General features: G+C 47.9%; 1 protein-coding gene across 1 annotated transcript in view; it reads right to left on the bottom strand.

Annotated features, from left to right (window-relative positions):
• Nucleotides 1-5,507: 5,507 nt before the first annotated feature.
• Nucleotides 5,508-26,519, bottom strand: part of Uvssa (UV stimulated scaffold protein A) — a 35,262-nt gene continuing 14,250 nt past the window's right edge. The window contains exons 7-13 of the mRNA XM_040746889.1: nucleotides 19,769-19,874; nucleotides 11,640-11,811; nucleotides 11,237-11,359; nucleotides 9,940-10,123; nucleotides 9,312-9,423; nucleotides 7,026-7,200; nucleotides 5,508-6,237 (exon numbers count right to left, since the gene is read on the bottom strand). Coding sequence (XP_040602823.1) covers nucleotides 6,144-6,237; nucleotides 7,026-7,200; nucleotides 9,312-9,423; nucleotides 9,940-10,123; nucleotides 11,237-11,359; nucleotides 11,640-11,811; nucleotides 19,769-19,874 — 966 coding nt within the window. The 3' untranslated portion in view covers nucleotides 5,508-6,143. The remainder of the gene's footprint in view (nucleotides 6,238-7,025; nucleotides 7,201-9,311; nucleotides 9,424-9,939; nucleotides 10,124-11,236; nucleotides 11,360-11,639; nucleotides 11,812-19,768; nucleotides 19,875-26,519) is intronic.

Raw genomic sequence — 26,519 nt, 5'->3', positions numbered from 1 at the left:
GGGTTACACAGTGAGACCCTGTTTAAAACAAACCAAACCCCCCCCCCAAAAAAAAGAAAGAAAGAAAAATAGTAAATCTCTGTGGCTTGAAATTAGGCAATGGTTTCTTTGAAATTATACCAAAACCACAAGCAGCAAAAGAAAAAAGTAAAACGACTTCATTAAAATTAAAAAGGAACGTGATAAAGAGCATCTACAAAAATCCACAGCTAATATCACACTCAGTGCCTGTGTGGGGGGTGGGGAGTGAGATGGAGACCTCAGCTCTCCTCACATCTCAGCACTGGACTGGAGGTGCTGACCAGAGTATTGAAGCAGGAGAGGCAGAGGCAGAGGGAGAGGCAGAGGGAGGGGGAGAGGGAGGGAGGGGGAAGGGGAGGGAGAGGGGGAGGGGGAGGGAGAGGGGAGGGGGAGGGAGGGGGAGGGGGGAGGGCCAACTCCATATCTGGAGAGGAGAAAGGAGACATCTCTCTTTATGGGTACCAGGATTGTGTACAGAGAATTCTAAGGAACACATAAAAAATGACAGACTATGGACACCCCCATGAAGGGCCTCACCCTCCCTGGGGAAATGAGGGGATATTGGGGGGGGGTTGGTGGGAGGGCGTGGGAGGAGGGGAGGGAAAGGGAGAGGGACCTGGGATTGACATGTGAAGCAACCTTGTTTAAATTTAAATGTAAATTTAAAAATAAAAATAAAAAATACACATAATTATTAGAGTTAACAGAAAAGCTTCACAAAGTGGCAGGATACAAGATCAAAGTAAAGAATCAAGTGTATTTCTATACATTAGCAACAAATATTCTAAACACAGAACTTAGAACAATCATATGTATAAAAGTATTAAATTACGTAGGGATTAAAAACGTGACGTATAAAAAACTGTAAAACACTAAAAATAAACAATTCTATTAAACGGAATGCTACCAGAAGTTCATGACTCATAAGTCTTAGTATTAGGAAGTCACAATTTCCCAAAGTGATATTAAGATGAATTAAATCCCTATCAAAATTTTATCTTCTGGGAGGTAGGGCAGAAACTGAGACATTGATCCTAAAATTCATTTGGAAATATATGGACTCAGAAAAGCCAAATCTAGAAGCATAACAGTAGGAATGCTCACACCTATCTGGTCCCAAGTTTACCATGTGGCTACAGTAACTAAGGGCCACAGTTTTGGCATTGCTGTGGATGTCAATGGGAGAAGAAACAGGAGCCCGAAACAAACCACAAGCCCACATCCAGGTGTATAGTTAGTTTTATGTCAACTCGACACAATCTAGAGTTATCCGAGAGGAGGGGGCCTCAATTTAGAAAAATGTCTTCATAAGACTGGGTTGAAGGGTAAGCCTGTATTTCTTAATTAGTGATTGATGGAGGAGAGCCTAGCCCACTGAGGGAGGTGCTATGGGCTGATGATCCTGGGTTCTATAAGAAAGCAGGTTGAGCAAGCCAGTAAGCAGCACCCCTCCATGGCCTCTGCATCAGCTGCTGCCTCCAGGTTCCTGTCCTGCTTGAGTTCCTGTCCTGACTTCCTTTGATGATGAACTGTGATGTGGAAACATAAGCTGGATAAACCCTTTCCTCTCCAACCTGCTTTGGTCACGGTGTTTCATCATAGCTGAAGTGACCCTAACTGGCCAATGATTACAATGGTTAGCAATAAGAAAATGATTTAAAGGGAAAGGATAACCTTTTCACCAAAGGTGGAAGGACAGCTAGAGTCCTGAATGCAAACAATGAAGCTGGTCCTATCTCACAGTACACACGAAACCTAGTTCAAAATGGGTCAAAACTTTATATGTAAGAGCTAAAACTATAGATTCTCAGAAGACAGCCAGGTGTAGTGGCACACTCCTTTAGTTACAGCACTCAGGAGGCAAGAGGCTGGCAGAGTTGGAGGCCAGCCTGGTCTACATAGTGAGCTCCAGTACAGCCAGGGCTATGTAGAGAGACCTTGTCTCAACAAAACAAACAAAACAAATAAAAATCTCAGAAGAATACCTAGGAGTGAATCTCTGTGGCTTGAAATTGAACAATACATATAAGTAAAATGTGTGTGTGTAAGAAATGGTAACAACAGCACAAACAAGAATAAATATATAAATGTACTTTATTAAAATGAAAAACTTTGGGGCCAGTGAGATGGTTTCAGTGAGCAAAGGCACTTGCTGTTAAGCCTTCCGATCTGAGTTCAATCCCATGGTTGAAGGAGAGAATGGACTCTTGAACGCTGTCTTCTGACCTCCTTACATACGTGTGTGTATGTACACACACACAATGTAATTTAAAAAGATTAAGACGTTTAAAGGGTACTATCAAGGTGAAGAGACAAGGAGAAAACATTACATAGGGAATGCAGTTTTAGAACATCTACAGACGCTCCTACAAGACAACTCAATAGAAAACTGGAAGTTATCTGAGCAGATACAAGTGGCCAATAGACATATACTGCTATTAGTCATTAGAAAAGTGAGAATCTGGCTGGAGAGATGGCTCAGCCATTAAAGGCTAGGCTCACAACCAAAAATAGAAAAGTGAGAATCAAAATTATAAGGTATACTTTCCACTAAGATTGCTAACAACAACAAAGAGAGAGGCTAGATACAAGACAGCTCAGCAGTTACGAATACTGGCTGCTCTTCCAGAGTCTCAGACTCAATTCCCAGCACCCACAAAACCAGTAACAACCGTAATTCCAGTTCCAGGAGATGTGATCCACCTTTTCCAGCTGCAATAGGAACCAGGATAAACATGGTGCACAGACATATATGCAGGGAAAACACCAATCACATAACAAAAACTCTTTTAAAAAATGTATGCATGAGTGTTTTGCTTGCGTGTAGGTGTGCAATCTGTGTGTCTTGTCCACACCTGCAGCCTCTAACTTAATGGAGAATAGATTTTGAAAGTGTTCCCTGTATTTTAGACATAGATCTGGGGAGTGCCAGCATACAATCCCATGGCCAGAGAGTCTGGGAAACAGAACCTTCATCCAGCGACTGATGGAAGCAGAGGCAGACTCCCACAGGTAAATACTAAGCTGAACTCAAGGAACCTAGTGACAGAGAGGGAGGACTGATGAGCAAAGGGGTCAAGACTGGGTTGGTTTAACCCCCAGAAACAGCTGACCTGACAAGGGGGAGCTCTTGGACCCCAGGCTTATGGCTAGGAATCCAGCATGGGACTGACCCAGAACCCCTGAATGTGGGTATCAGTGAGGAGGCCTAGGCAATCTGTGGGGCCTTGGGTAGTAGATCATTATTTATCCCTGGCGTACAAATAGACTTTGGGTGCCCATCCCACAATGAGAGATGCACTCTCACCCTGGACTCTTGGGGGAGGGTCTAGGCCCTGCCCTGGATAAAATGACAGACTATGGATACCCCCATAGAGGGCCTCACCCTCCCTGGGGAAAGGAGGGAATATTGGGGGGGGGGTTGGTGGGAGGGTGTGGGAGGAGGGGAGGGAAAGGGAGAGGGACCTGGGATTGACATCTGAAGCAACGTTGTTTCTAATTTAAATTTAAAAATAAAAAATCTAACTTGGATATAAAAAATAAAGTATTTGAATTAAGGAAAAAAAGTATTTCCTGTAGTACTCTGAATTTCATTGGTATTTGTTGTTTCTCTGTTCAATTCTAATTCTATTAATTTGAATCATATCTTTGCTTCTTTTGGTTAGTTGGACCAAGGATCTGCTGAAGCTTGTCAATGAATCAGCTTTTAGATTCATTCTCTGTATTGTTTTCTTTTGATTTCATTAATTTATGCTGTTTTTATTATTTATTCCTCTTTACTGGATTTGGGTTTAGTTTGTTCTTGTTTTTCCAAACTATTGAATTACATAATTAAGTCATTTATTTAATGCTTTTCTGAATTTTTTTGGGGGGTGGTTCAAGACAGCATTTCCCTGTGTGTAGCCCTGGCTGTCCAGGAAGTCAGTCTGTAGACCAGGCTGGCCTCAAATTTAGAGATCTGTCTGCTTCTGTCTCCTGAGTGCTTGGATTAAAGACACGTGCCACCAACTCCTGGTCTATGTGATCTATTTTAAAGAAGTTTCCATGGCCTGCTGAGTAGAATGTATATTGTTTAGTGTTTGGGTGAAACATTCTGTATATATTGTTTAGTTCCATTTGATGTATGATATCACTTAATTCTGATGTTTCTGTTTATTTTTTTCATTCAGGTGACCTGTTTACTGGAGAAAGAGGAATACTGAAATCACCCACTACTACTGAATTGGAGTAATCTGTGTCTTTAAGTTCAATAGTATGTTTCTTATGAAATTGGGCGGGCCAGAGTTTGGTGCATACAGAACTGTGATATATTCTTGGTCAACTGTCCTTGATTAGAATGAAGTGTCCTTCTTTATCTCTTCTGATTACTTTTAGTCTGAAATATATATGTTTTTCAAGACAGCACTTCTTTATGTAATCCTGGCTGTCCTGGAGCTCACTATACAGACCAGGCTGGCCTTGAACTCATGGAGACCCAACTGCCTCTGCCTCCCAAGTGCTAGGATTAAAGGCATGCATCACCACTACCTGGTTATTTTGTCAGATATTAAAACAGCAATAAATACTGACCAGTCAAGGTGGCACGTGGCTTTAATTCTACCACTTGAAAGGCAGAAGCAGGCAGGTCTCTGTGAGTTCAAGGCCCACCTGGTTTAAATAGCAGGCCAGGACTACATATTGAGACCAAAAAAAAAGTCTTAAAAAATAAACATAGAAAGGTAGTGACCTGCTTGCTTCTGGTCCCATTTGCTTAGAATACTTTCTTACATCCTCCACTTTAAGGAAGCCCTGATCTTTGAAGATGAGTTCTTAATGTATCCAACTAACAGGTATCTCTTGATTGGGGAGCTGAGGCCATTATAAAGTTATCATTTAAGGTGTGTGTTGGCTACTGTTGTTTTGATTTTTGTATTCTTTGTCCTATTTTGTGTTTTAGTAATTACAGCTTCACTTGTTTCCTTTCTGTATTCTCGTAACTATGCTTATTCCTCTCTTCAGTCCAAAGTATTGCTTCTAGCATTCTCTGTAGGCCTGGCTGGTCTGGTGGACATGAAGTACTGGTATGTATTACAACATGGAAGAACCTTAAAACAAAGGGAAAGAAACCAGAAACAAAACTATGGACTCAGCCACGAGTGGTGGTACATGTCTTTACACCTTTAATCTCAGTACTCAAGAGGCAGAGGCAGGAGTATCTCTGAGTTTGAGGCCAGCCTGGACTACATAGTGAGCTCCAGGACTGTCAGAACTATATAAAGAGACCACATCTCAAAAAACAAAACATAAAAACAAAAAGCCACAGACCTAATTAATTATTCTAGAAAAATACAAATCCTCAAACAAAAAGGGGGTTTAGGGGCGGGGTTTGCAGGCAATTTGTCCTAGGAGTTAAAGTTCTGGAAGCAGATATTGTCTGTGCATATACTAGGTGGGCTGCATGATATGTGAGTTAGGGCTCAACAGAGCCATTCCACAGAGCTTTGTGCTAGAGTTGAACATCTGTATTAAACAGCGTGTGCATGAAAGGGTGAGTTTCTAAAGCCATCATAAAGTCCACAGTCCTAATGGAGACACACTTATTGCCCAAGGCCTGACCTGCAACCAGATGGGGTATCTGCCTTTACCCCTGACTCCTTGTGGTAGGCTATTCTGAAGGCCTCTCCTCACCCCCCCAAAACACACTCTCCTTACAAAGTCTGGCTGGCCTGTACCTTACTACATATACTAGGCTAGTTTTTAACTTGTGTTGATTCTCCTGCTCTGTCTCCTAAGTGCCAGGATTACGTGTGTATCACCTCAGACATCTTTTTGTTGTTTTTCAAGCAGCCTTGCTCTGTAATCCATACTGGCCTAGAACTCACAGTCCTGTTTATGTCCCCAAGAGCTGGGATTATAAGTGTGGTATCATGTGCATGGTTAAAATAGTTGAAAACCAAACCCTGGCCTTACTGCTAAGCTACATTCCCTGGCCTACTGGAGAGCATTTTAATGTATTGTTTTCCATTGTTACTTACATACATAAAAACAAGTTCTGATTCAACCCAGACCTAAACCTACTCTCCTATCCTAGTAAACTGGTGAAAGGCTCAAAGGGGGCCACAGCACATTCATCCCACACCCTTTTAATTCAGTGCATAATTAAATTGGTTTGCAAACTTCTCATGTTTCTTCTGGTCCATCTGGTTCATGGCAGCAACTACTCTCTGCACAGCTGCCCTATGGAGAGAGCACAGTAAGGTATGACTAAGGACCTGAAAAGACTCTGGGTTCTGGCTTGTTGCCTTTGGCCCTCATAAAGGCTTCCAGTGGGTATTAGACTTCTATAAGGTGGGGTTCAGACAGAGTGGGGCTCACCAGTCTGAGCTATAACCCACCATCGGTCTTGGTTGTATCTCCCAGTCTTGAAGGCAATTGCAAGAGCACACTTGCTCATCCCAGACTGCACCCCAGGGTGAAGGCACAGTGAACACGGCCACCATGTCCAGAGGTCAGGGGATTCAGCAGAAGGAGAACAATGAGAAGGCAGGCAGCCTATGTGGCTCAGCCTCCACCCCACCCAAGGCTGCTCAAGGAGCTTACTGACCAGTACTCTGATGAAGTATCTGGACCCAGCAGTGATGGACACTATGTCTGTCTTTCCTCAGGTTACTCCTGTAACCTCAGAGTACAGAGCAGAGTTACCCCTCCTGTGAGCATGGTACTAACCCGGGGCACAGCAAAGTCAGCATCTGGCCTTTTAGGACCATTTTGCTGTAACTGGCTCTACTTACAGAGAGGTGCTGTGGACTCCTAGGAGGAGGAACTCAAGGAACCAGCTGCAGCTCTGTTCCCAAGCAGCTCTTGGTATGGCCTGCCACTGGTCAGGGCTGGAGGTCACTGTGATGGCTAATCCTGATTATTACCTTGACTAACAGAATCACCAGGAGCTCCTGGCAACTCCAGTGGCTCTCCCCCAACATATCCTAGATCAAAGTCTGAGGCCTTGGCCAGTGACAAGCTCTTACTTGGCAAAGACCTTCTTCTCCAGGCGGGCCCGGGTGGTGTTGGCGCGCTCTCGCAGGTCAGTGAGGTTGGGGTGCTTCCTCTTTTTCCCTTTGCCCTTCTTGCTATACTTCGATGAGCCGAGGTCCACCCCCGTGGCTGCCTCCATGTCCTTCATAAACTCAGGGTCCTGCCAATCTGAACAAAACTTGTGGATTTAAAAAGGTGCCTGGCACCAGCCAGGGGTGACCCTTGTGGATTTCTTCCTGATGGAGGGAGGGCTGGAGCCTGCCTGCTGCATGTTCCGGTATCACAGTCTGACAGCATCTGTGCTGGGTGACCTGGCTACTTTGGGGATGAGATCCACACAGGGACATCCCTTCCCTTATTCCCACTGCCCTGCTTCCATTACTTAGTTCCGTAGAATCCGGAGGGTTCCAGGCAGGCCCAGCCCAACAGCACTGGCATTCCTGACCACTCCAGCAGGGCAATCAATACTCAAAGCCATTGACCATGGAGTCAGAGTGTCTACAGGCTACTTCCCAAGCTGCAGGCTGGGTTATGGCCAACAAGGTCAGCCAGGCCAGTCAGGCCAACTGCAGCACTTTCAGACATATCTGCTGGCAAATGGGCATGTGAGGCAAGGTGTATGTCAGGCTAGAAATGGGTTCTCTTCTAGGCCTCAGAGTGCGGAGCAGAGCTACCCCTCTTGTGAACTGGGCACTACTTGTGGTAACCACAAGGGTCTAAGAAAGTGAGGGGAATTGACAGCACCCAGCCCACTGAGCAGCCTCATCACTACCAGGCCAGACCCATGGCAAGACCACTGCTCATGTGTAGGGCTGCTGGGATGGTTAGCCATATAAATAAGCACCAGGCCCTTCTGGGAGTCAGAGGCTCCCCAGCCAGTCTCTGCTGGCTCACCTCCACAGGCTGCCCTAAGCTCCGTTGGCCATGACATTGATCCAGTCTGGCTTGGGGAAGTCAACCCAGTGAAGAGTGAAGCAAAGTAAAGCTAACTCTTCCAGGGTGAGCCTCGCGGGCAGAAGGGCACCCAAATGTCAAAGACCCATGAGCTGGGGCAGAGTGGACAGGAGCAGTGCCCGGGAAGGGTGTCAGCAAGCCAGACTGTGAGAGGAGCCCGTCCACTGAGGGAGAAGCAAGCGTGCCAGACAGACAGATGGCTTGGCCTCTCCAAGCTGATTTTTTTGAAGTGAAGGAACTCAGGACTGCACGATTCAGATACAGGGACGATTAATCCAAGATTAAGGAAAACTGTCTAAACAGTTTATCTCCCAGTAATAAGAAGGCGTCACAGTTTAGGAACCTGGTGAATGGAGCAATTGTTTAAACACAACGAAAAAATGCCGGCATCCAGTGGAGATGGAATGAGCACCTCAGGAAAATGAAGGAGCAATTTAAAAGCCTTTGAAGAAAATCAATAGATGCTGGGGCTGTGCGGCCTTCCTGGGCGCTGAAGGGCCCTGGAGCACCGTGTGCATTGTCACTGAGGTTAGCACCAGGGAAAAGAAAATTGCCCCGTGTGCGAGGGAGGCGGGATCAATACTGCAGTTAGTAAAGAGATGCTATTTCACATCTGACTGGCCAGCACCGGGCTTGGCCCGTGGCCTGATACCTGTTTGTTAACAAGCCACCGAGGGCTGGAAAACTAGATACTCTTCAGGGTTGACACAAAAATAGGCACTTAATTTGCTCCTGAGTGTGAGCCACCAGGGAAGGTTTCTCCCGCAGATGAACAGGTCAGGCCCTCCCCGCCGCTATACAGTCCAGACATGAACAACCCAGGATGAAACAGGAATCTGCATCTCAGGAGCACAGAGCAAGAAGTCATGAAGGGGCCTGTAGACCTTACAGAAGGGTCCTCTATGGGCTGACCACAGCTTCCAGGACAGTGAGGTTAGTTGGAGCTGAGCAGGGCAAGTCAGAGCCAGCAGACATACCACCTAGACTCTAGGTGAAAGAATTAGAGGGGGGACCATATCAGGAAAGAGACTGCCTCAATTTTATCATCTGCTCAGGAAGCAGGAATAAGAACTGGAACCTGGGGGACTGCAGCTTACCTAGCATATCAAAGACTCTGGGTTCAATCCCGCTGTGCAGATGCTGATATGGTGGTGTATCGAGTCAGGAGTATCTATATTCCCGCTGTGAAGATAACTACCTCACGAGCCCTGTATACCCAACCTTGCCCATGGATCCCTGACCTGCTTCTCAGTTACAAGGGAATTTGCAACTTGGTGACCACGACTTGGCTGCACCTGCAGCCCTCTGTGCTCCCACACACCTACCTGGGTGTGCCTGCTGCTGCTGGAGCTGCCGCCTTTGCTCACGGGCTCTGTCCTCTGGGTTGAGGGGCTGCCCCTTGTCATCTCTGGGGATGATCTTCCCATGGAATGGGCACTATACAACAAGCACAAAGCAGCTGATGGTCAGGAGACAGCACAAACAGTTCTGGGGGGGCACAGACACGCCCTGTAACCGCGTGCCCTCCTCAAGGAGGGCAGATCTGGGGAGTGACAGCAGCAGGAGTCTGAGAACTCAAGTCTGTCTGTCCAAATCAACCTCTCACCATTCTGCTACCGTCTGCACGCATGCACATCCTCTCCAAGCTCAGGACAGCCCACACAGGGCTCTAGCTGCCGAGCAGCAGTCTGGCTGTTTTGGTAGTCCCTTAGAAATCAGTGTCAGGGCCCAGGGCAGAGAACCCCACACATGATTCTCTGATGGTCAGTGGCTAAGCAATTACAACACTGCTTATAAGGCCTCTTCTACAGGGCTCCTCAGGACTCACAAGTATCCCTGGTCTAGAATGAAGGCAAAGAGGACAAACACTTCCCCAGGCCACTAGCTGTGGCCGAGACTCTCCCTGGGAGGGGGAGGTAGCTTCATGCAAATGGCCTTGCCCAGCAGCCTTACCTTTAGCCGATCTTGGCGTTCGCAGAGCTTGCCATTAGGCCTCAGGGCCCGGCACTGGTGCGGCACAGGCTCAAACTTCCCCGCAAAGGTAATGTGTCGGCTATGGAGCATCTCAGAAACATGGGCACTGTCCACCTCCTCCTCTACCTCGCTGGGTTTCCAGAAGCGGTGCTGAGAGTCAGATCTGCAAGGTGCACCAGAGATCCTTAAAGTGGCTACTCTGAATCCAAAAGATGGGGTCTGGCCCAATCCCAATGCACCCCAATTGCACTTCAGCCCTGGGGAGAGCACTGGCCCCTAGTGGCCTTGAGGCCTTCCTGGACTAGAGAACACAATCACTCCAACTGGGTTCAAATACTGATGTTTACGAACTGGCCAAAGATGGTGGGTATAACCACTAGCCTGAGCTCAGATTCTCCTTGCAAAGCAGGACAGCAGCTCCAGGGCCCTCAGGCTATGGCTTTGAGAGTAACATGAGTCCATGTCAAGGGTCTCTTTGCCACTGAGTGGGAGAATATGGCTCTGGCATTGACATGGCACCAATGCCCCAGAGGAAGAGCTGGCACCTCTGTGGATTTCTCAGAGTTGTGGGGTTCAGGATCTTGATTGGTCCTGGCTGTAATTGGGTCAACAGCATTCAATGACCAGAGCACTGCAATGGCAGCAGCGATATAGAGGTATGACTTGAACTTGGGCAGGCTCCACACAACAAACCTAACTGTACCAATATTTAACCTCATAGAGCCTCACTTTAAAGCCCTGGGCCAGGACTTTCACATGAGGACACCTGGTTCCTATTCCTTAGACTTCACAGGTGCCAACCCCTGCCATGTAAGCTTAGCACGCAGGCAGCCCAGTCTGAGGTTCACCCAATTGTTGGCTTTACTAGTCTGAAGACTCCCAGCTCTAGCTGCTAAGTACAGGGCCAGCAAATGTGGCCTGGGCTCTTCCAGCCACCCTGGCTCCTTCCTTCGGCATGCATTTTCACCTGCACTCCTAGATGTGTTCTGCTCCCCTATCTTCTCTGAGCTATCTGCAGCCTGGGTTCTGCTGGCATAGCCCCACAGGAATCCAGCTTCTGACCCAGTTAGCACTGTGCTCACAGCTTCCTGCATCTTGAGGAGGAGCTACAATGGCAAGGAGGGCTATTCCTTCACATTGAGTAACGGATGGACTTCACGGGTACCTCCTGAAGAGGCGATAGTAAGGCTCAAGCACCAGTGTTCTAAGAGCCAGAGCACAGATAGACAAGGCCAGGCCGTGCTCAGACTCTGGGAACCAGATATGTTACACTCACTTAAGGATCTTTCCTGCTGTTAGCTTCTCCTGGCCCCAGTAACACAGGTCCACTCCGAAAGGTATAATAGGTGCTTGGGCCCGCTCTGCCTGCTTCTGGGCTTCCTCTGGCCCCAGGAGTACCCTGAAAACAGATCAGCACATGTGAGCTACCCAATCCTTCTGTGGCCACTTGCCTTTCCCTCCCACACCCCAATGTAGCCCAGAGGCCTGGGCTCAGCGTGAATAAACTATGTTGGGCCTGAGCTTTCAGAATGGCTGCTGAGATCCAGCAAACAGCTGTCTAGGGTTACATACACCAGGCCACCTCTCAAAGTGTGTGTGGGGGGTTCTTGGGCAACCTATCCATGCCAGCCTGTGCTCCAGATAGGAGGTGGCAGGGTTAGGCAGACATCTAGAGTCACCTAGTAGAGGAGGGAGAGCTGGATGGCAAGCAGTCCTGGAGCCGCAACAGCTGGGCAGCTGCAGAGGTGGGGTCTGACGCCTCCTCCTCCTTCCTCCTCCTTGTCCTCTCCTGTAAGCTGCACACAGCCGCCCCTTTCTCCAGAGTCTTCAGTGGGGCCTTCGGCTCCAGCCCTGAAATGACACGTGTCCACCTCTAGCATCATTCTGCAACCCAGGGCAAACTGGGAGCACCATGTGGTCAGTCCTCAGATGCACCTACACATGACAACAGTCACTCCTCCAACAGCACAAGAAGTGCCTGTCATCTTAACTTCTTAGATAGGGACCACATCTTATGTAGGGAACACAGGGCAAGGTCTCAGACAGCCTAGTCTATCTATAGGAACTGCCACCAGAGTTGTTCACAGCAGGGACCAACAACACTGTCATCTTTGCCCACGCTTCCCACAGTGAGAGGATATACTTCACACTGGCTGGTTTTGTGTGTCAACTTGACATAAGCTGGAGTCATCAGAGAGGAAGGAGCCTCAGTTGGTGAGATGCCTCCATGAGATCCAGTTATAAGACACTTTCTCAACTAGTGATCAATGGGGGGTGGAGTTCCCCAGCCCATGGTGCATAGTGCCATCCCTGGGCTGGTGGTCCTGGGTGTTATAAGAAAGCAGGTGAGCAAGCTATGAGGAACAAGTCAGTACGCAGGACGCCTCCACGGCCTCTGCATCAGTTCCTCCTCCAGGACCCTGCCTTGCTTGAGTTCCTGTCCTGACTTCCTTCAGTGATGAGCAGCAATGTGGAAATATAAGCCACATAAACCATGCCCCTCCCTGCTCCCCAACTTGCTTTTTGGTCATGGTATTTCATTGCAGCAATAGAAACCTTAAATAAGTCAGACTTCTATATACAAAACCTGCCATGCTAAAAAGAGGCTACCCATAGTGTGAATAAATCGTTCCCTTCCCCCCGACAGCAGGCCTCCCTCCCTTCACTGAGCAAGGAACAGAGAAAATCAGCCTTTGTATGTGAATGAGGGTGACACATGATTCAAGCTGAGACTTAATGGTACCTTTTCTCCCCTGTACTGTCCTCAGAAGAAGCACCCAAGGTTGTTCCCAACTTCTGCCCTAAACTCCAAAAGCCACAGGGGTAGCTACAGTTAGGCCTGGGTTCTGTGACTGCAGTACATTTTCTGTGGCTGTGGGGCAGATGGCAAGTTCCTGACTACAGTATGCCACCCTGCTGCCGGCTAGAGGAGTTATGATGTTGACACTTGACAACAGCATTTGTACAGGATACTCTGAGGAGGTTGCATGTACGGCCAACTCTGACCCTTGCTGGCCCAGAGCAGAGTCTGAACTGGGGCTCCAGAGGCTCTGCCCACTTGTTACCCCACGTCTCACATTCACTGCAGGAGCCCCGCTACCAGGGAGACCTGCACTGACAGAGCAGCTCAGACTTCTGAGTGCCCTGCCGCCAAAGACAGAGGACCATTCCTTAGACTAGGCAAATTCTACAGCTGACGTAGGGCAAGAAGGAAGACAAGCTGGGGAGGACTGCAGACAGCAGAGCACCATTCTGGCAGTCAGAAAAGAAGGTGTTGAAGACATCTCCTATCAAAGATGAGAAGCAAGGGGCTGGAGAAATGGCTTAGTGCTAAGAGCGTCTGCTGTTCTTCCAGAGGATGCAGGTTCAATTCCCAGCACCTCAGCTACCTTGCACCTGCCTGCCTCCAGTCCAGAGGCCCTGACACCTTCTTATGGCCTTCTCAGGTGCTAGGCACACACATGGTGCACAGACATACGAGCTGGCAAGACACCTATGCACATAAAATAAAAATTAAAAAAGGGTGAGGCGCAGGACACAGGCAGAAGAATAATGACTTGCTATGCTATCTGCCTGAAATGCAGAGGGCAATGGTAGTGCGCAGGAGCAAACTTGCACAGCTCGGCACTGTGAAGGGCAGATATACAGGCACTGGTGTCCTTGTCTCTGGAGTTCCAGAGGAAATAAAATACAACTGGAGTGGAGGGAATAGCTGAAGAAATGGGCCAGTTTTCCTGAAATTAAGGGACTTGCTACCAGAGGAGGCAAAGGGGCAACTATGGCTGGAAGAGGAAGCTAGAGAACATTAGTGATAACAAAGAAAAAGGTGAGCTGGAAACCCCATTGGGAACAGCACTTTCAGCCATAGCAGCAAGCTAAAGGCCTTGAAACGCCATCTTGAAGGGTACAAGGAAGGGCTGGGGGTATAGTGTTGTGGCAGAGCAAGAACCTAGCATGTGTGAAGCTCTGGGTCCCATCCTCAGCACCACAGCAGACAACAGGAAGTGTGCAGGAGGAAGAGCCAGGCTTACAGCTGGGTACCCTGCTGAGCTGTCAAGCCCACGACCCAAGCCTTACTAGGACCGCCACTTACAGATTCTTTAAGAACACCCTTAGCATAAGTGACCCATGAGAAAAAAATCTAAATCACAAGTGCAGGACATGGTAACAATGAGTACATGACTTGATATCTACCAGGACACTAACTCAATGGATACCAGGGTGGCCCAATGCCATGGAGGTGAATAAGAAGGGCTTTGATCACCTGTCTTATGCAGAGGACAGCATAGAAACCATAAAAAAATAGTGAGTGAGGGGGCTGAGGGCTGGGTAGAAAAGCATGCTTAACATGTGTGCAAGCCTAGGGCCCTGGGTTCTGCCCCAGAACCACAAAATGAAGCAATGAATGATAAAACTAGGCAAGTCATAAAATTAGAGACAGCTGTCAGAAGGGTACAAACATACTTTTTTTGAGACAGGGTTTTTCTGTGTAGATTTGGAGACTGTCCTAGAACTCGATCTGTAGACCAGGCTGGCCTTGAATTCACAGAGATCCTCTTGTCTCTGCCTCCTGAGTGCTGGGATTAAAGGTATATGCCACCACCATCTGGCCAAAGATATATTTTTAAGCCGAAGGATAAAGCCAAATAGTAACAGCAGCTGCAAAGCCAGAAAAAGTATGGTGCCCAGTTTTGAATACACTGAGGACCACCTGTCACATAGACTAATAAATAAATTGGTATTTGACTGGGCAAGTCAAATATGCTCAGCCAATAAATAGCTACTGAGAGTTAGGGCTGGAGAGATGGCTCAGAGGTTAAGAGCACTGACTTGCTCTTCCAGAGGTCCTGAGTTCAATTCCCAGCAACCACATGGTGGCATGGTGGCTCACAACCATCTACAATTCAATCTGGTGCCCTCTTCTGGCATGTAGGCAGAACACTGTATATGTCATAAATAAATAAATAAATCTAAAAAAAAAAAAGAAAAAAGTTAATAAACAATCAAAGGACAGCTGAGAAAATGGGTTAATACCAGGAAAGTAGATTTGACGTTTTAAAAACTAGCATAAAAGAAAAAATACATGAAGGTATGATGAAGTGTCAAAGTATAACTGGACATCACCTGTCATCCAGAACTTAGGGTGCCCAGGTAGGAGAATCTCAAGGCCAAGGCCAGTCTGGGTTACACAGTAAAAGCCTAAATCAAGAAAAAAATTCATTTAAAAATGCTAAGTCCATGTATTAATTTCTAGACTCAAGGTCAATGAGTGTTTTAGGCATGTGATATAGGTATGTGACTGCAGTACTCAGAAGGCCTGGGTAAAAGGATTTCAAGTTGAAAGCAGCTTGAATTCAATGCAGGACGCTGTTTCCAAAACCAAATAAAACAAAGTCTATGCACACAAAGAGACATCCACCAAGGCAGACCAACGCATTGCACTTGAGGCTCTCGGGAAGGCAAAGCGTACAGCTCTGAGGGGTCACAGCACTTAAGTCACCAGAGTTTTGACTCATCATGCGTTGCTGTAGAAAAGGTCAGCCTGACACGGCACAGAAACAACCGGATGCTCCTCAGGGATCCTGGGGTCCTGGAGGCAACAGGCCAAATCTGTTTCACTACCCATTTCTATGATAAAGTTTTACTGGCCCTAGCTATGGCCATTTGTCTCTCCTGCTTTTGCAGTGGAAGCATGACAACGACCTGACGCAGCCCAGAAAGTCCAAATATTTACTCGGTGGCCCTTTATAGAAACATCTGTTATCTCTGCTCTGGTACACACTATGTACAGGTAAGGGCTCCTGTTTCTTGGAGATTCATGGGTGGGGTGCAGCAGACTTGCACAGGGCCTCTCTGAGAGGGTGGTGGAGTCACAGTCTGCCACCTCCAGGCTCTGGAGCTCTACTTCCTAAGGCTTAGGCACACTGTGAGTCAGAAGATAAGAGGCAGTTCCTTCTGTGCTCTGTCCTTAAAAACAGTGTCCAAGGTTTGGTGGCAAACACTTCCAGGAGACCCTTGGTGTTTTCCATCACAATGTTACCAGCAATGTGGAAGCCAGCAGTTAGCCCAGCCCTGCATACACACATTCACAGCAGGGAGGCAGGGCTGGTAAGTGGGCAATGTGACATTTAGATAGATACAATCGCAGCCAAAAGATCAATATGAGAATTCCTAAGAGTTACAAGAATGAAATATATTTTTCATTGATTTGTTGTTTTAACCCATTAAGAAGATGGGTAAGCGTGTTAGAGCAGGGTAAACACTCAGGGTACCGAACACACCACTGTTTTCACACTATCGTAGAAAATCAATCTCACTGACATATTTTCAAAGTTCAAACCCAAAAAGCAGAGCACGCTCCTCAGGCTCTGTGCGACCCTAAAGAGTCAGACATCATTCTGCTGACCACCATGGCCCTGCTGCCTTGCAGGGCCTGACTCCAGTAGTCCTTTGGCCAAAATTTACTCCCATAGTTGCTTTTAGAAAGAATCATAAAAATGTCCAAAGCTCCTTTTTTTGTTTAAATTGGCCAAGTGGCACCTATTTGCCTGAAGCACTAAAGCAGACAGTGCGGGAGAGATGGATCGATAGGAGGAAATGGAGAGGCTGGGGCTCCGCACAAAGTTAGGCTGCCGCGCTGACATTATTGATTTTACCTAGTTCAGCTGGCCTTGTAATTAAAATGTAAATTTGAGAAAGAGATTATGTCCTGACAGAAATGGTAGGATTAAGGGGAAGATAAAAGCCCCTCAGTGAAAATTCAGAGAAAGAAATGAGAAAGAAAAAAGACCCTGATTTCCTCAGCTGTGTGGATTTAGACTGAATCTAACACTTCAGATTCGCCTGTGTTTAATTGGAAAAACAGTGATGGACTATAAATTAGTATTATGAACTGAGCTCCCTGAACACTGTCTGTCTGTCTGGATACTCCGGCCTAGGCTGCTGACTTAGTTCCCAGGACTCCCCAGGGAGTCTCCATTTGGTGCCATGACAGAGACTTCCCACTTACCATCCCTGCCACAAGTCCCGCCCATGGGGCTAGTGTCCTTCTTACCCCAAGCCCTCCTGTGGATGTTCCAGGAATCATCACACACTCTAGGTGTGTCATGTATCCTGGCCTCAAGAGCCCACCTGTGACCCTCAGCCCAGTGGTGGCACTGACGGCCAGATTATACATATTGAGTGTGGCTGCTGTAGGTCTGTCTACCTGTACATCCGGCCAGCCCACCCAGCCTCTGCCATGGTTTCCACTTGGAGTCATTTTGAAAATGCAAAACAACAACTCCTGGCTCAGACCACATCAGTCTCTACTGCCTTCCAGGTTTAAAGCAGATGCCTAGAGTCTCTCCAAGAAAGGGATGAATTATAGACAGTGAAGCAGACACCAGGGCCTCTGCCTTTCTGTTAGGCTAAGATGAAGCCCCTCACCAGTTCTGGAGGCCCTTCCATGGCAGGTCTACATGGAAGGCTCTGAAGAAAAGACACATGGGCTGATGCGCATGGGCGCAGGAGCTATGGGCTATCTAACAAATAACTGAACACACAGTAGTAGAACCAGAAATATTCTATTGGAAATCATGGACTATTCTCCATTAGGAACACACTCTGCTGTGGGGCCTGAGTCGGGCTGGATGACCATGAGGGATGCCGGTTGTGACTGCCAAACCATAGCCACTTGTGATTCCCTGTGCAGCCAGTACCCATGCAGCCTAGGTGCAGGTTGCCATTGCTGTGCCCCTGCAAGTAATGTTGGGAGATGCTTCAAAGCATTTTTACAGCTCAGCCTCTTTTGTTGGACTCAAATGGCCAACAAGTCACAAGCCATCCGGGTATAGGCAGACACAGGACCATGCCCAGTCAGGAGGACTATAGGATTTGCTCTAGCCCTGTCAGTTTCTACTGGTGGCTGAAAAGGGCTTCACTGTGTCTATCTCCCAGAGGTGACACTGTGAATGGAGGGTGCTGTCCTCATTGGCACCATCACTGGCCATTCCCAAGCCACAGGCCAAAGGCATCTTTCCCTATGATGGAAAGAAGCTGTTCTGTTGTTTGAGGACAATCCTCAGTGTCGGTTTGTCACTGCTGGCCCTACTACATGTGACCTGGAGCTCCTCTAAGCCCGTGTAAAGTCACACTTACCATACCTGCTGGAAGGACATGGAACATCAGAATAGGATGCAGAGGTCCAAGTTAAAAAACTGTGGTGCAACTATGAGCCCTGAATCAGTGCTGGCTCCCAGGCTCCAGGGAAGACCCACCAGCTCCTCTGAAGAGCCAGTTAGTCCCCAGCTTCAGAAGGAAAATGTGGCTTCCAAGGAAGGCAGAAGAACATCTGGGCAGATGAGACCCTGCACACAAGTAGGTGCTACCTACACTGTCTGGACCATGAGAAGTGTCCCTGGCTTACCTGACCTCACGGCCCACTGGTGGCCTCAGATAAAGCCACAGCCATATCAGCACCTTGCTAGATATGGGCCTCATCCAGCCAAGGGTAAAAGAAACAGGCACAGACCACACTGGGCACAGGAGGATGGCCAAGTCATCCCATGGTATACCTGAAGCATTTTTGGGTACCCCAGATGTTAGGTGTGGCACTTTGGGTGAGGATTTGGCCATGAGGTATCTCCCACTAGGTGAAAAGATAAAATGGCAAACTCCATTTTAGATAGAGATTGGTGCTTGGAGAAGTGGGTGGGTGGAGGAGGCTTAAGAGCCATGGACTTGCAGACTGAAGAAGCCCACGAGAGCATTGCAAGGCTGAGGCCTGCAGAAGGGATACGCAAGACTCAGCAAGGCAGGGAGCCCACAACCAGCAGGTGAGGCAAGCAGGTGTAAGAGGGCATCTCTACTAGGCAGGGAGCTCTTCATGGGGCATTACAACATTGGAACTCCTGCAGAGTGGGCCAGACCAGGCTACTATGCTCAGCCAAGGGGTCACCGGTACCCTTTAGTGGGGGAGGTTCCTCTTGACAGTCACACACTCACTGACCACCCCCCCAGCACCCAGCCTGTCCAGCAGATGGCACTGGGCAGAGGACTGAGGGAGTGGAGAGGGTTGAGACTGCCTAGGCTAATTTGACATGACACCCCTAATGGGTCATGTCTTCCTTCACACACAAGTCATGTAATCATCTAAGTCTCTTAACAAATTCAGACTCCACCCCACAGATGCCGGTTCAAATCTACTTGTGACCTCCTCAGAGGAACCAGGGCACTTGCTTGTGTTTGCTTCCTCTTGACATAAGCGTGCCATAACCCAAGGCTGTCACCTGCGTCCTGGGTCCCCTTTAAGGCTACACTCTCTCTCTGGAGGGCACAAGCCTAGGGCACAGAGTGTGGCTTTTAGAGTTCTTGGAAAAGAGGAAAATCCTAGATGGGACATTCTTGTCTGTCACAGTGGTAATGTGTATGACAAGCTGATTCTCGCTAAGGTGTTCAGACATTGCTGAGTCGGAGGCCACATCTGTGACCTCACAGACACAAAGTAGGGATGTTTTTATCATGGTATCATGGTATCTGCGTCCTCTCCACCCTGGGCAAAGGCACTTCCATCAGACCGCACCCCTGTCCCGCCCAGAGCATCAAACAGCCCAGAAGATTGTATGATGGAAACCTGCCATGTACTGGTCCCCAGGGGACTCAGGGCCAAAAGGAAAACTCCAAAATTTAAATACAAGCAACAGTCACTGACACCACAGCTGTACAAGGGAAGCTGAAGGCTAAGCTCCCTGTGTTGATGTCACAACCTAGAGGCATTGTCCAGACTCGGGACCTGTCTTCCCAGTACCCTTGTGGGCCCACAGCTCACCATATTCAGCCCGGAGGTGGTCAGGGATTCGGGGCTCATAACCTTCTTTCTCTGGGACCTCCACAAAGTCCTGATCCTCATCCTCGCTGTCCTCCAGGGCTTCTGTCTGTGAAAACATCCCCAAGTACAAATGAGGTCATCAGCTCTATGCAACAACAGCTGTCCATGGACTATGTACAGGTGCTGCTTCCCATAGGGTCAGTTTAGGACTTGAGTATCAGATGTGGATGGTCTTTAATTATAATGTCTCTAAGGCTGCTGTTATTCTTAAATCACAGTGCCTTTGCTCAGCTCCCACCTGGAGCCATTCCTTAGCCACCAACTCTCTTGTGCCTGATGCAGTGTGCATCACCAGGTACTCACACAGCTGGTCATCCCCCCTAAACAGGCAGCAGAGCCTAAATTAATGCTGCTGCCATCCCACCTACAGCTCTGCCATGCCCAAGTAAGCCACCAGGGTTACAGGTCACAGAATCCGCTATGCCTCAGACCCACTGCTCCTCCAACCTCAAAGCAGAAACATCTCTGATAAGGTTCTTCACCCTACCTCCCACTGACCTCATATTCTTCCAGAGTCTTCCACATCCAGGACAGGATGCCAGAAACTCAACCTTCTTCCATTGCCCACCTGTCACACTAGAGGGCCTGCTCAGCTCACCAGGGCAGGGAGGCCCATGCCCCTAGAGATGTGACACTCCTCAGACTGTGGTGGCTCCTAGAGCTGTGATGCCCCTGGAATTTGGGTGCTCCCCAAGTTTCAATGCCCTTGCAGCTTCCAAAACTCCAGGGCAACTGACTGGGAATGATGGTGCACACCTTTAATTTCAAAGGGGAATGAATAAAAGCTGAGATGAAGAGAAGATTCAATTACAGTAACAATATGTAGAGCTCTAGCTGACCAGCAGGAGCTCTGCACTGGGTATCAATCAGTGTCTGAGAGTGGACCAGGCTGTATCAGGAGGCAGAGGCAGGTGGATCTCTGTGAGTTAGAGGAGTCAACCAGACCTATGTAGTAAGTTCCTGGACTGCTTCATAATAGAGATAATAGAGAGACCCTGTTTCAAACAAAACAAAAAACCAACCAACCAACCAAACAACCAAACAAACAAAAGCTCCAAGGCAAAGATGAATCAAGGAAGGCCCTGTCAAATGAATGCCAACTAGTGGACCCTTATAGGGTTATAAGAAAAACTCTGAAAAACTTAAACACTAATTTAAAAACTACTTCCAACAGTCACACTTTGAATTCACAGATGTTCCTCATGGTCCTACCTATTTCCTGGAGGGAGAAAGAACGTCTAAGGAGTAGTTTCTAGTCTCAGGTCAGAGCCGCTGTGCATCGGAAGCCAAGCCAAGCAAATGATAGCCACCATGGATGTGAGATCTACAATGCATCACCTACTTATGCCCTGGCTCAGCACTCTGCCCGCCCAGGTAGAGCCAGGCTCCATCGTGGGGCTGCTGGAGCCATCAGCAGCCACATCTGGCCGTGCCTGCTGGCCCCATGCCCCAGCCTGGGAGACTGCTGCCCGAGAGAGCATAATCAGATGCAAATGCACTTTGTTTTGGTGCAGCCACAGTTGTGCATCTGGGAAGCACAGGAGACATTAATCATCGGAAACTGTAATTTTTGTTATCAGTCTAACACTGATCAAAAGGGAAGCCTGTCTCCACCGCTGACCTGTGAAACGTCCCAATTATACTCTTTGGAAATGACAGGGGCACTTAACTCCCGAGCTGAGCAAATGACGACGATCAATCACGTTTGAATAACAATGAGCCACGGACCTGAAAATTATTTTTGTATAGAATCTACCCAGGAATTTATGAAAGGTGGAAAGCAGCCCAAGGTTTTAGGGCATTACGGGCTCAGCTAGTGCAGTGCGTATCAAACACTAAACAGAATTTATGTGTTTTAATTTTCTAAAAGGTAGATGTGGGCTGGGTGCTACAATGCATAACATATAGTGCCAGGTTTTAAATATGGGGGTCATTTTCATAAAATATTATGCTTATTGCTCACACCCTTGAATTTTGCTGGGGACTTTTTATCAAAATTTCATTCCCTAAAAATATTCAACTGTTTAGGTAACTATTAGAATTTTATCTTCTTCCTCCTCAACTAAAATCGTTTATTTTTGAGATTAAATTTGAAGCACTGGATTCTTTCTTGTTCTTAAATTAGCACTGATAAGGCCTCTGGCTGTCTGCTCTTCCACCGCCATGTGCTTGCCTTGAAAAAGACCCAGGCTTTCTTTGGGTCCACAGAGACCTGCACGTCATTTCTATACTCTGCAACTATTCTGAGATGGAGTCCTCAAACTGCAACCAGAATTGCGAGATGCCACTGTTAATTCACACTTGGTAAATATTGATACTGCAAATCCTTGGTGCCAAAGTTACCAAGGATAGCTGACAGATGAGCCATACCTGAGGGACGGGACGTTACTCTGATGTGGAAAAGCTCTGAGCCCTAGCTGTTGGGACACTCCTGTGACCTGCTCAGGAATCTAACCAGGAACATTATGGTCAAGGGGCAGTCCCCTGGAAAGGTATCACAGCCCAGAGGGGAAAAGGCCTTCATGGGATGGTCTTGGACCTCAGTTGACCACCCTCCACTTAATGTTTCAGAATCTAAATAATCAAGAGGTCATGACCACTATGGTGGTAACCAGCCTTTAAGGTCACAGGGGAGGTCAGACAGAAGCCGGCATCCTGAGAGGTCCACAAAAAGTAGCTGGATGCCAAGGGTCCTGGGAAAGAGCTCATACCTGGTAATAGAGGGACTAGTAATAACTTCAAAAGGGGGCCAGACTTTTGAATGTTCTCAATAACAATTCACTTTTATCCCATGAGGGCCAAGTTTTCTACTGTCATGAAACAATGCAAAACTGTGTGAAACCAGTAGGGAGGGCCAGCCTTTAATGAGATCTGCACATGGGAGCCACACATCAGCACAGGCTAGACATCTCACTCATACCTTTTCTGACAGGTAAAATCCTTGGGTGCCTTTGAGGGACAGGATGGGTACTCAAAACCCTTCCAGCCAGTCAGATGACTTCTCCCAAGTTGGCCCCCTGGTGGGAACTACAGACCCCTTGAGAGGGCCAGCTCATTCACCCCACAGGACAGACACAAGCTTTTACCCACTGCTGTTGCCATGGTAGGGGTACTGCTGGTTTTATACAAATTGATTCTCACCCACAGTTAAAAGGATTTAGAAAAATGAGTCGTCATGATCATAATTAAACAAGCAATAAAACGGCTAAAATATACAACGCAATCAGTTTACAGAAGTGGGGTGGTGAGTGCTAATTATTTGCGAAGGAATGGGAAGAGCATCTCAACACGAGGAAAGCCATGGCCGCCAAGCCCACAGCCTAGAGATACAGCTGGGACCATTAAATAAATTTTGTACGATCTAATTAACTTGGTGCGCAATCTCAATTACTTTTCACCCAAGAAATCACTTTTGTTCAGTTTTATGTGTGTCTATTTCCCTTTTAAAAAAAAATGATGTAAGGCCTCGTCAGACAAGTGAGTTCCAAACTGCATTTGTCTTTCAGCGGCTTGATGGCTATGCATTTAAAAACCCATTCTATCTTATAAACTAAAAATTAAACGTGCTCAGCTGTGATGGCCGTCATTGCATCTGCTATTTATATGCTAATGCCCTCCCTGGAAGGCCGTGCAAATTGCCCGGCCAGGCCAATATCTCATGTGCATCTCGGCTGCCAGGGATGCACCTTCAGAGGACAGAGGGCGTAGTGGTGCTGACCACGTGACAACACAGACCAGGTACCTGGTGGTCACTGAGTCAAACCTGCCCACATGCAGGGAACCCAAACATACATTCAAGTCCAAATAGTACACTGGAGCAAAACTTTGTATTCTGGAATTACTTTCTATAAAGGCCATGTTCATGAAAGAGTCTCACAATAATAGAATTGCAGGACACACAGGGATGGTCATTTCTCCTCCTCTTTTCTCCCCTGATGTGGATCAGTGGGCAACAGTCCACAAAAACCTGCCCTTGAGAATCCAGTATCAGCAAACAGCCCTGGTGCCAGGGAGTTTCCTGGAACTGGGGCTTAAGAGCGGAGTGTATGTAGCCTGCTACAAAGTATCAGGCAAGAACCTTGGTCACATGTGCGTAGGAGTCCATTTCCACAGTAAGGCTAAGACTCGAAATCTCTACTGGATCCAAACAAGCAGCTAGCTAGATGGGTAAGGGAGTCACATGCTGTCAACCAAACTGAGGCCTGGTAGCCTAGGTGGACACAGGCCAGGTGTTCTGGATTCAGTGTTCCTAATGGGTATACTCAAACCAGCCTGCTCTGGGAGCCCGTATATACATGCTCCCAATGACAAGGTTGTGTGAGTGGTGCAGAGACAGGGAGAGTTACCATGAATGAGGTTATGTGAACTCCACACATTAACATCCAACGAAGTGTGAGATCACTAATCATTCTTCCCAGGAGTGTGCAGAGAAAGCCAACCCTGCAGGGGAGAAGTGTGCAGAGAAACCGACCCCGCAGGGGAGAACTAACACTTGCCAGGACTGGAACAGGGCCCTCCCTGTGCCTTGGTTGCCATCTCAGGTGAGAGCAGGTGGCCGGCCTCTGACAACATGAGGCCATGCTATGCTGTGTGGCCTGTCCCAGCGAGAACCTTGCCACTGGGCATCTGAGACTTTAGAAGGGGCCATGACTCACACAAGTTTCTCCGGATTGCTTTCTTATCTGTAAAATGGAGGAAAGAATCTGATGGGGTACTCCTGGAGCTAAAGAGATGACATATGAAAAGGTGTTCTGGAAAGACAAATAATTGGGCTGGACACTAGAGCCAGGGAGAACCAAGATCAGATCCATGCAGCGGGGTGTGGGAGGGTATAGGCTGGTGGAGCGGCTGCAGAGCTGTTTCCCCTACCCATGAGAGCTGACCTCCCAAGAACTTACGCTCAGAGCCCTCCCACTCTCTGCTGTTGGGTGGGGTTGGCCTTCGGTGTGATGGAGGGAGCACGGCTGTTTACGGGCCCTGCTGCTGCACAAGGTCCCGCAAGGCTGATTTAGTTCCCCTGCTCTCCCCGGGTGTGCCTGACGCCTCAACATTTCATTCCCTGGGTTTTCTGCCTCTGTCCTTTTCACCTACAAGAAGCAAATCCTGCACAGCCCACGGAGCTTTCTTAACACTCTGCAGGAGAAGAGGTGGGCCTGGGTGAGCGAGTGCCCAGTACAGCACCCATGGGCCTGGTAACGAGGCTGCTCTGAAAGGCAGACTGGCCAGCACCCAACACAGAAAGCAAGCAAAGCTGCACAGCGTGAACCAAACAGATTGATTTCTATTGCTGTGAGAGGGAAAGATGAGACCACGGCTCCATCAGGGTGGTGCCGCACGGCCTATAGACTGGTGTGCACAAAGACACATTTATAAGCACATGAACAGGTAGACCAACAGTCCAGGAAGGAAAGAACAGCTGCTGACAAGTCAGACGTACTGATGTCTGCAATCACCGCTCTGACCACCAGCTGGTGGGGATTTGTATTTTGTTAATTACATAATACAAACTAACCATGATCAGAGCTACATAATGAAAAGGCAGGCAATTTAAAAGTTTTCAAAGGATTTTTATCAGTTTAAATAATGAGGCCGCCATGGATTATTACAGCTCTTCTGTAACACAGCAGGTGGAAACTAACTCTACCAAATGGCCCTCACATTGATCGGGTCAAGATTTATCCCCAGCCTGCCTCCAAACTGAGCTGAAGTGTACACACTCTGTAAAGCAAATGCTTAGACGTGTTTAAACTGGTTTAAGTATTTTTGAAGACAGACCATCTATGTCAAAGGGAAAGCAATACTGTGCAGAGACCAATGGCAACATTCAAATAGGAACTAGGGCTGGAGACCACAGATGCCTGGGGGGAGCGGGAGCCAGCACAGCCTGCATTAACACAACCTTCCAAGACAGCCTGGATCTGTCCAAGGTCCGGGCTGCTGTTTATGACTGGTAGCATTGTATTTGTTTCAATCTCACACATTTGTTAGAAGTTCTTAAATGTTTAAATCATGCATTATTGAATTAGTGTTCCCAGCTCAGCCTGTTCTACATGAGGAGTTAACGATGCCAATCCCGTGCTAAATGGGGAAACACTAGGAAATGATTTAAACCCTCCGTAAATTTTATTTGGAAATTAGTGAACACCTCATCATGATTTCTAATTAAAACAGCTCTAATTAACATAGACATTCATTAGCTCTCTCCCCACCCCTCCCCCACAAGACACTGTGGTGCAGCAGCCTTGCAAGGAGCTGCCCACCAGCCGCAGGAAGGGCGGGCGATGTGCAGATAGGCAGTTGCTGAATCTATTCTGGGAAGCAGTGCTCACCTGAGCCTGGGCGCTGCCACTCACAGTCCAGGAGCCGCCAATCACTTCATCTACAAGCAGCGCCTCACTCGCTCTCCAGCTGCGGCAAGCAAAATCTCCAAGGACTTCAGAGCAGTGCCTTTTGTTAAAATCAGTTTGCAGAGACAGGTCTAGGAAGTGTCCGTTCAACTGACAGCAGAGCAAAGCAGTATCTATCTTCCCACTGAAGGCAGGACATCATTAGTCCAAGGGCTACCACCTCCCTGAGCCCAGGCAGCCCTACACACCCACAGGATGGCCTGTGAGCCAGAGGACCCACCCCTATTACACCCTGAAGGGCCTGTCTTCACAGCGGATCCTACGGGCACAAGTGGAGGTAGCCA

Source organism: Mesocricetus auratus, unplaced genomic scaffold, assembly GCF_017639785.1.
Source record: "Mesocricetus auratus isolate SY011 unplaced genomic scaffold, BCM_Maur_2.0 Super-Scaffold_100006, whole genome shotgun sequence".
Lineage (NCBI taxonomy): Eukaryota > Metazoa > Chordata > Mammalia > Rodentia > Cricetidae > Mesocricetus > Mesocricetus auratus.
This window is presented reverse-complemented; position numbering and strand designations above follow the sequence as displayed.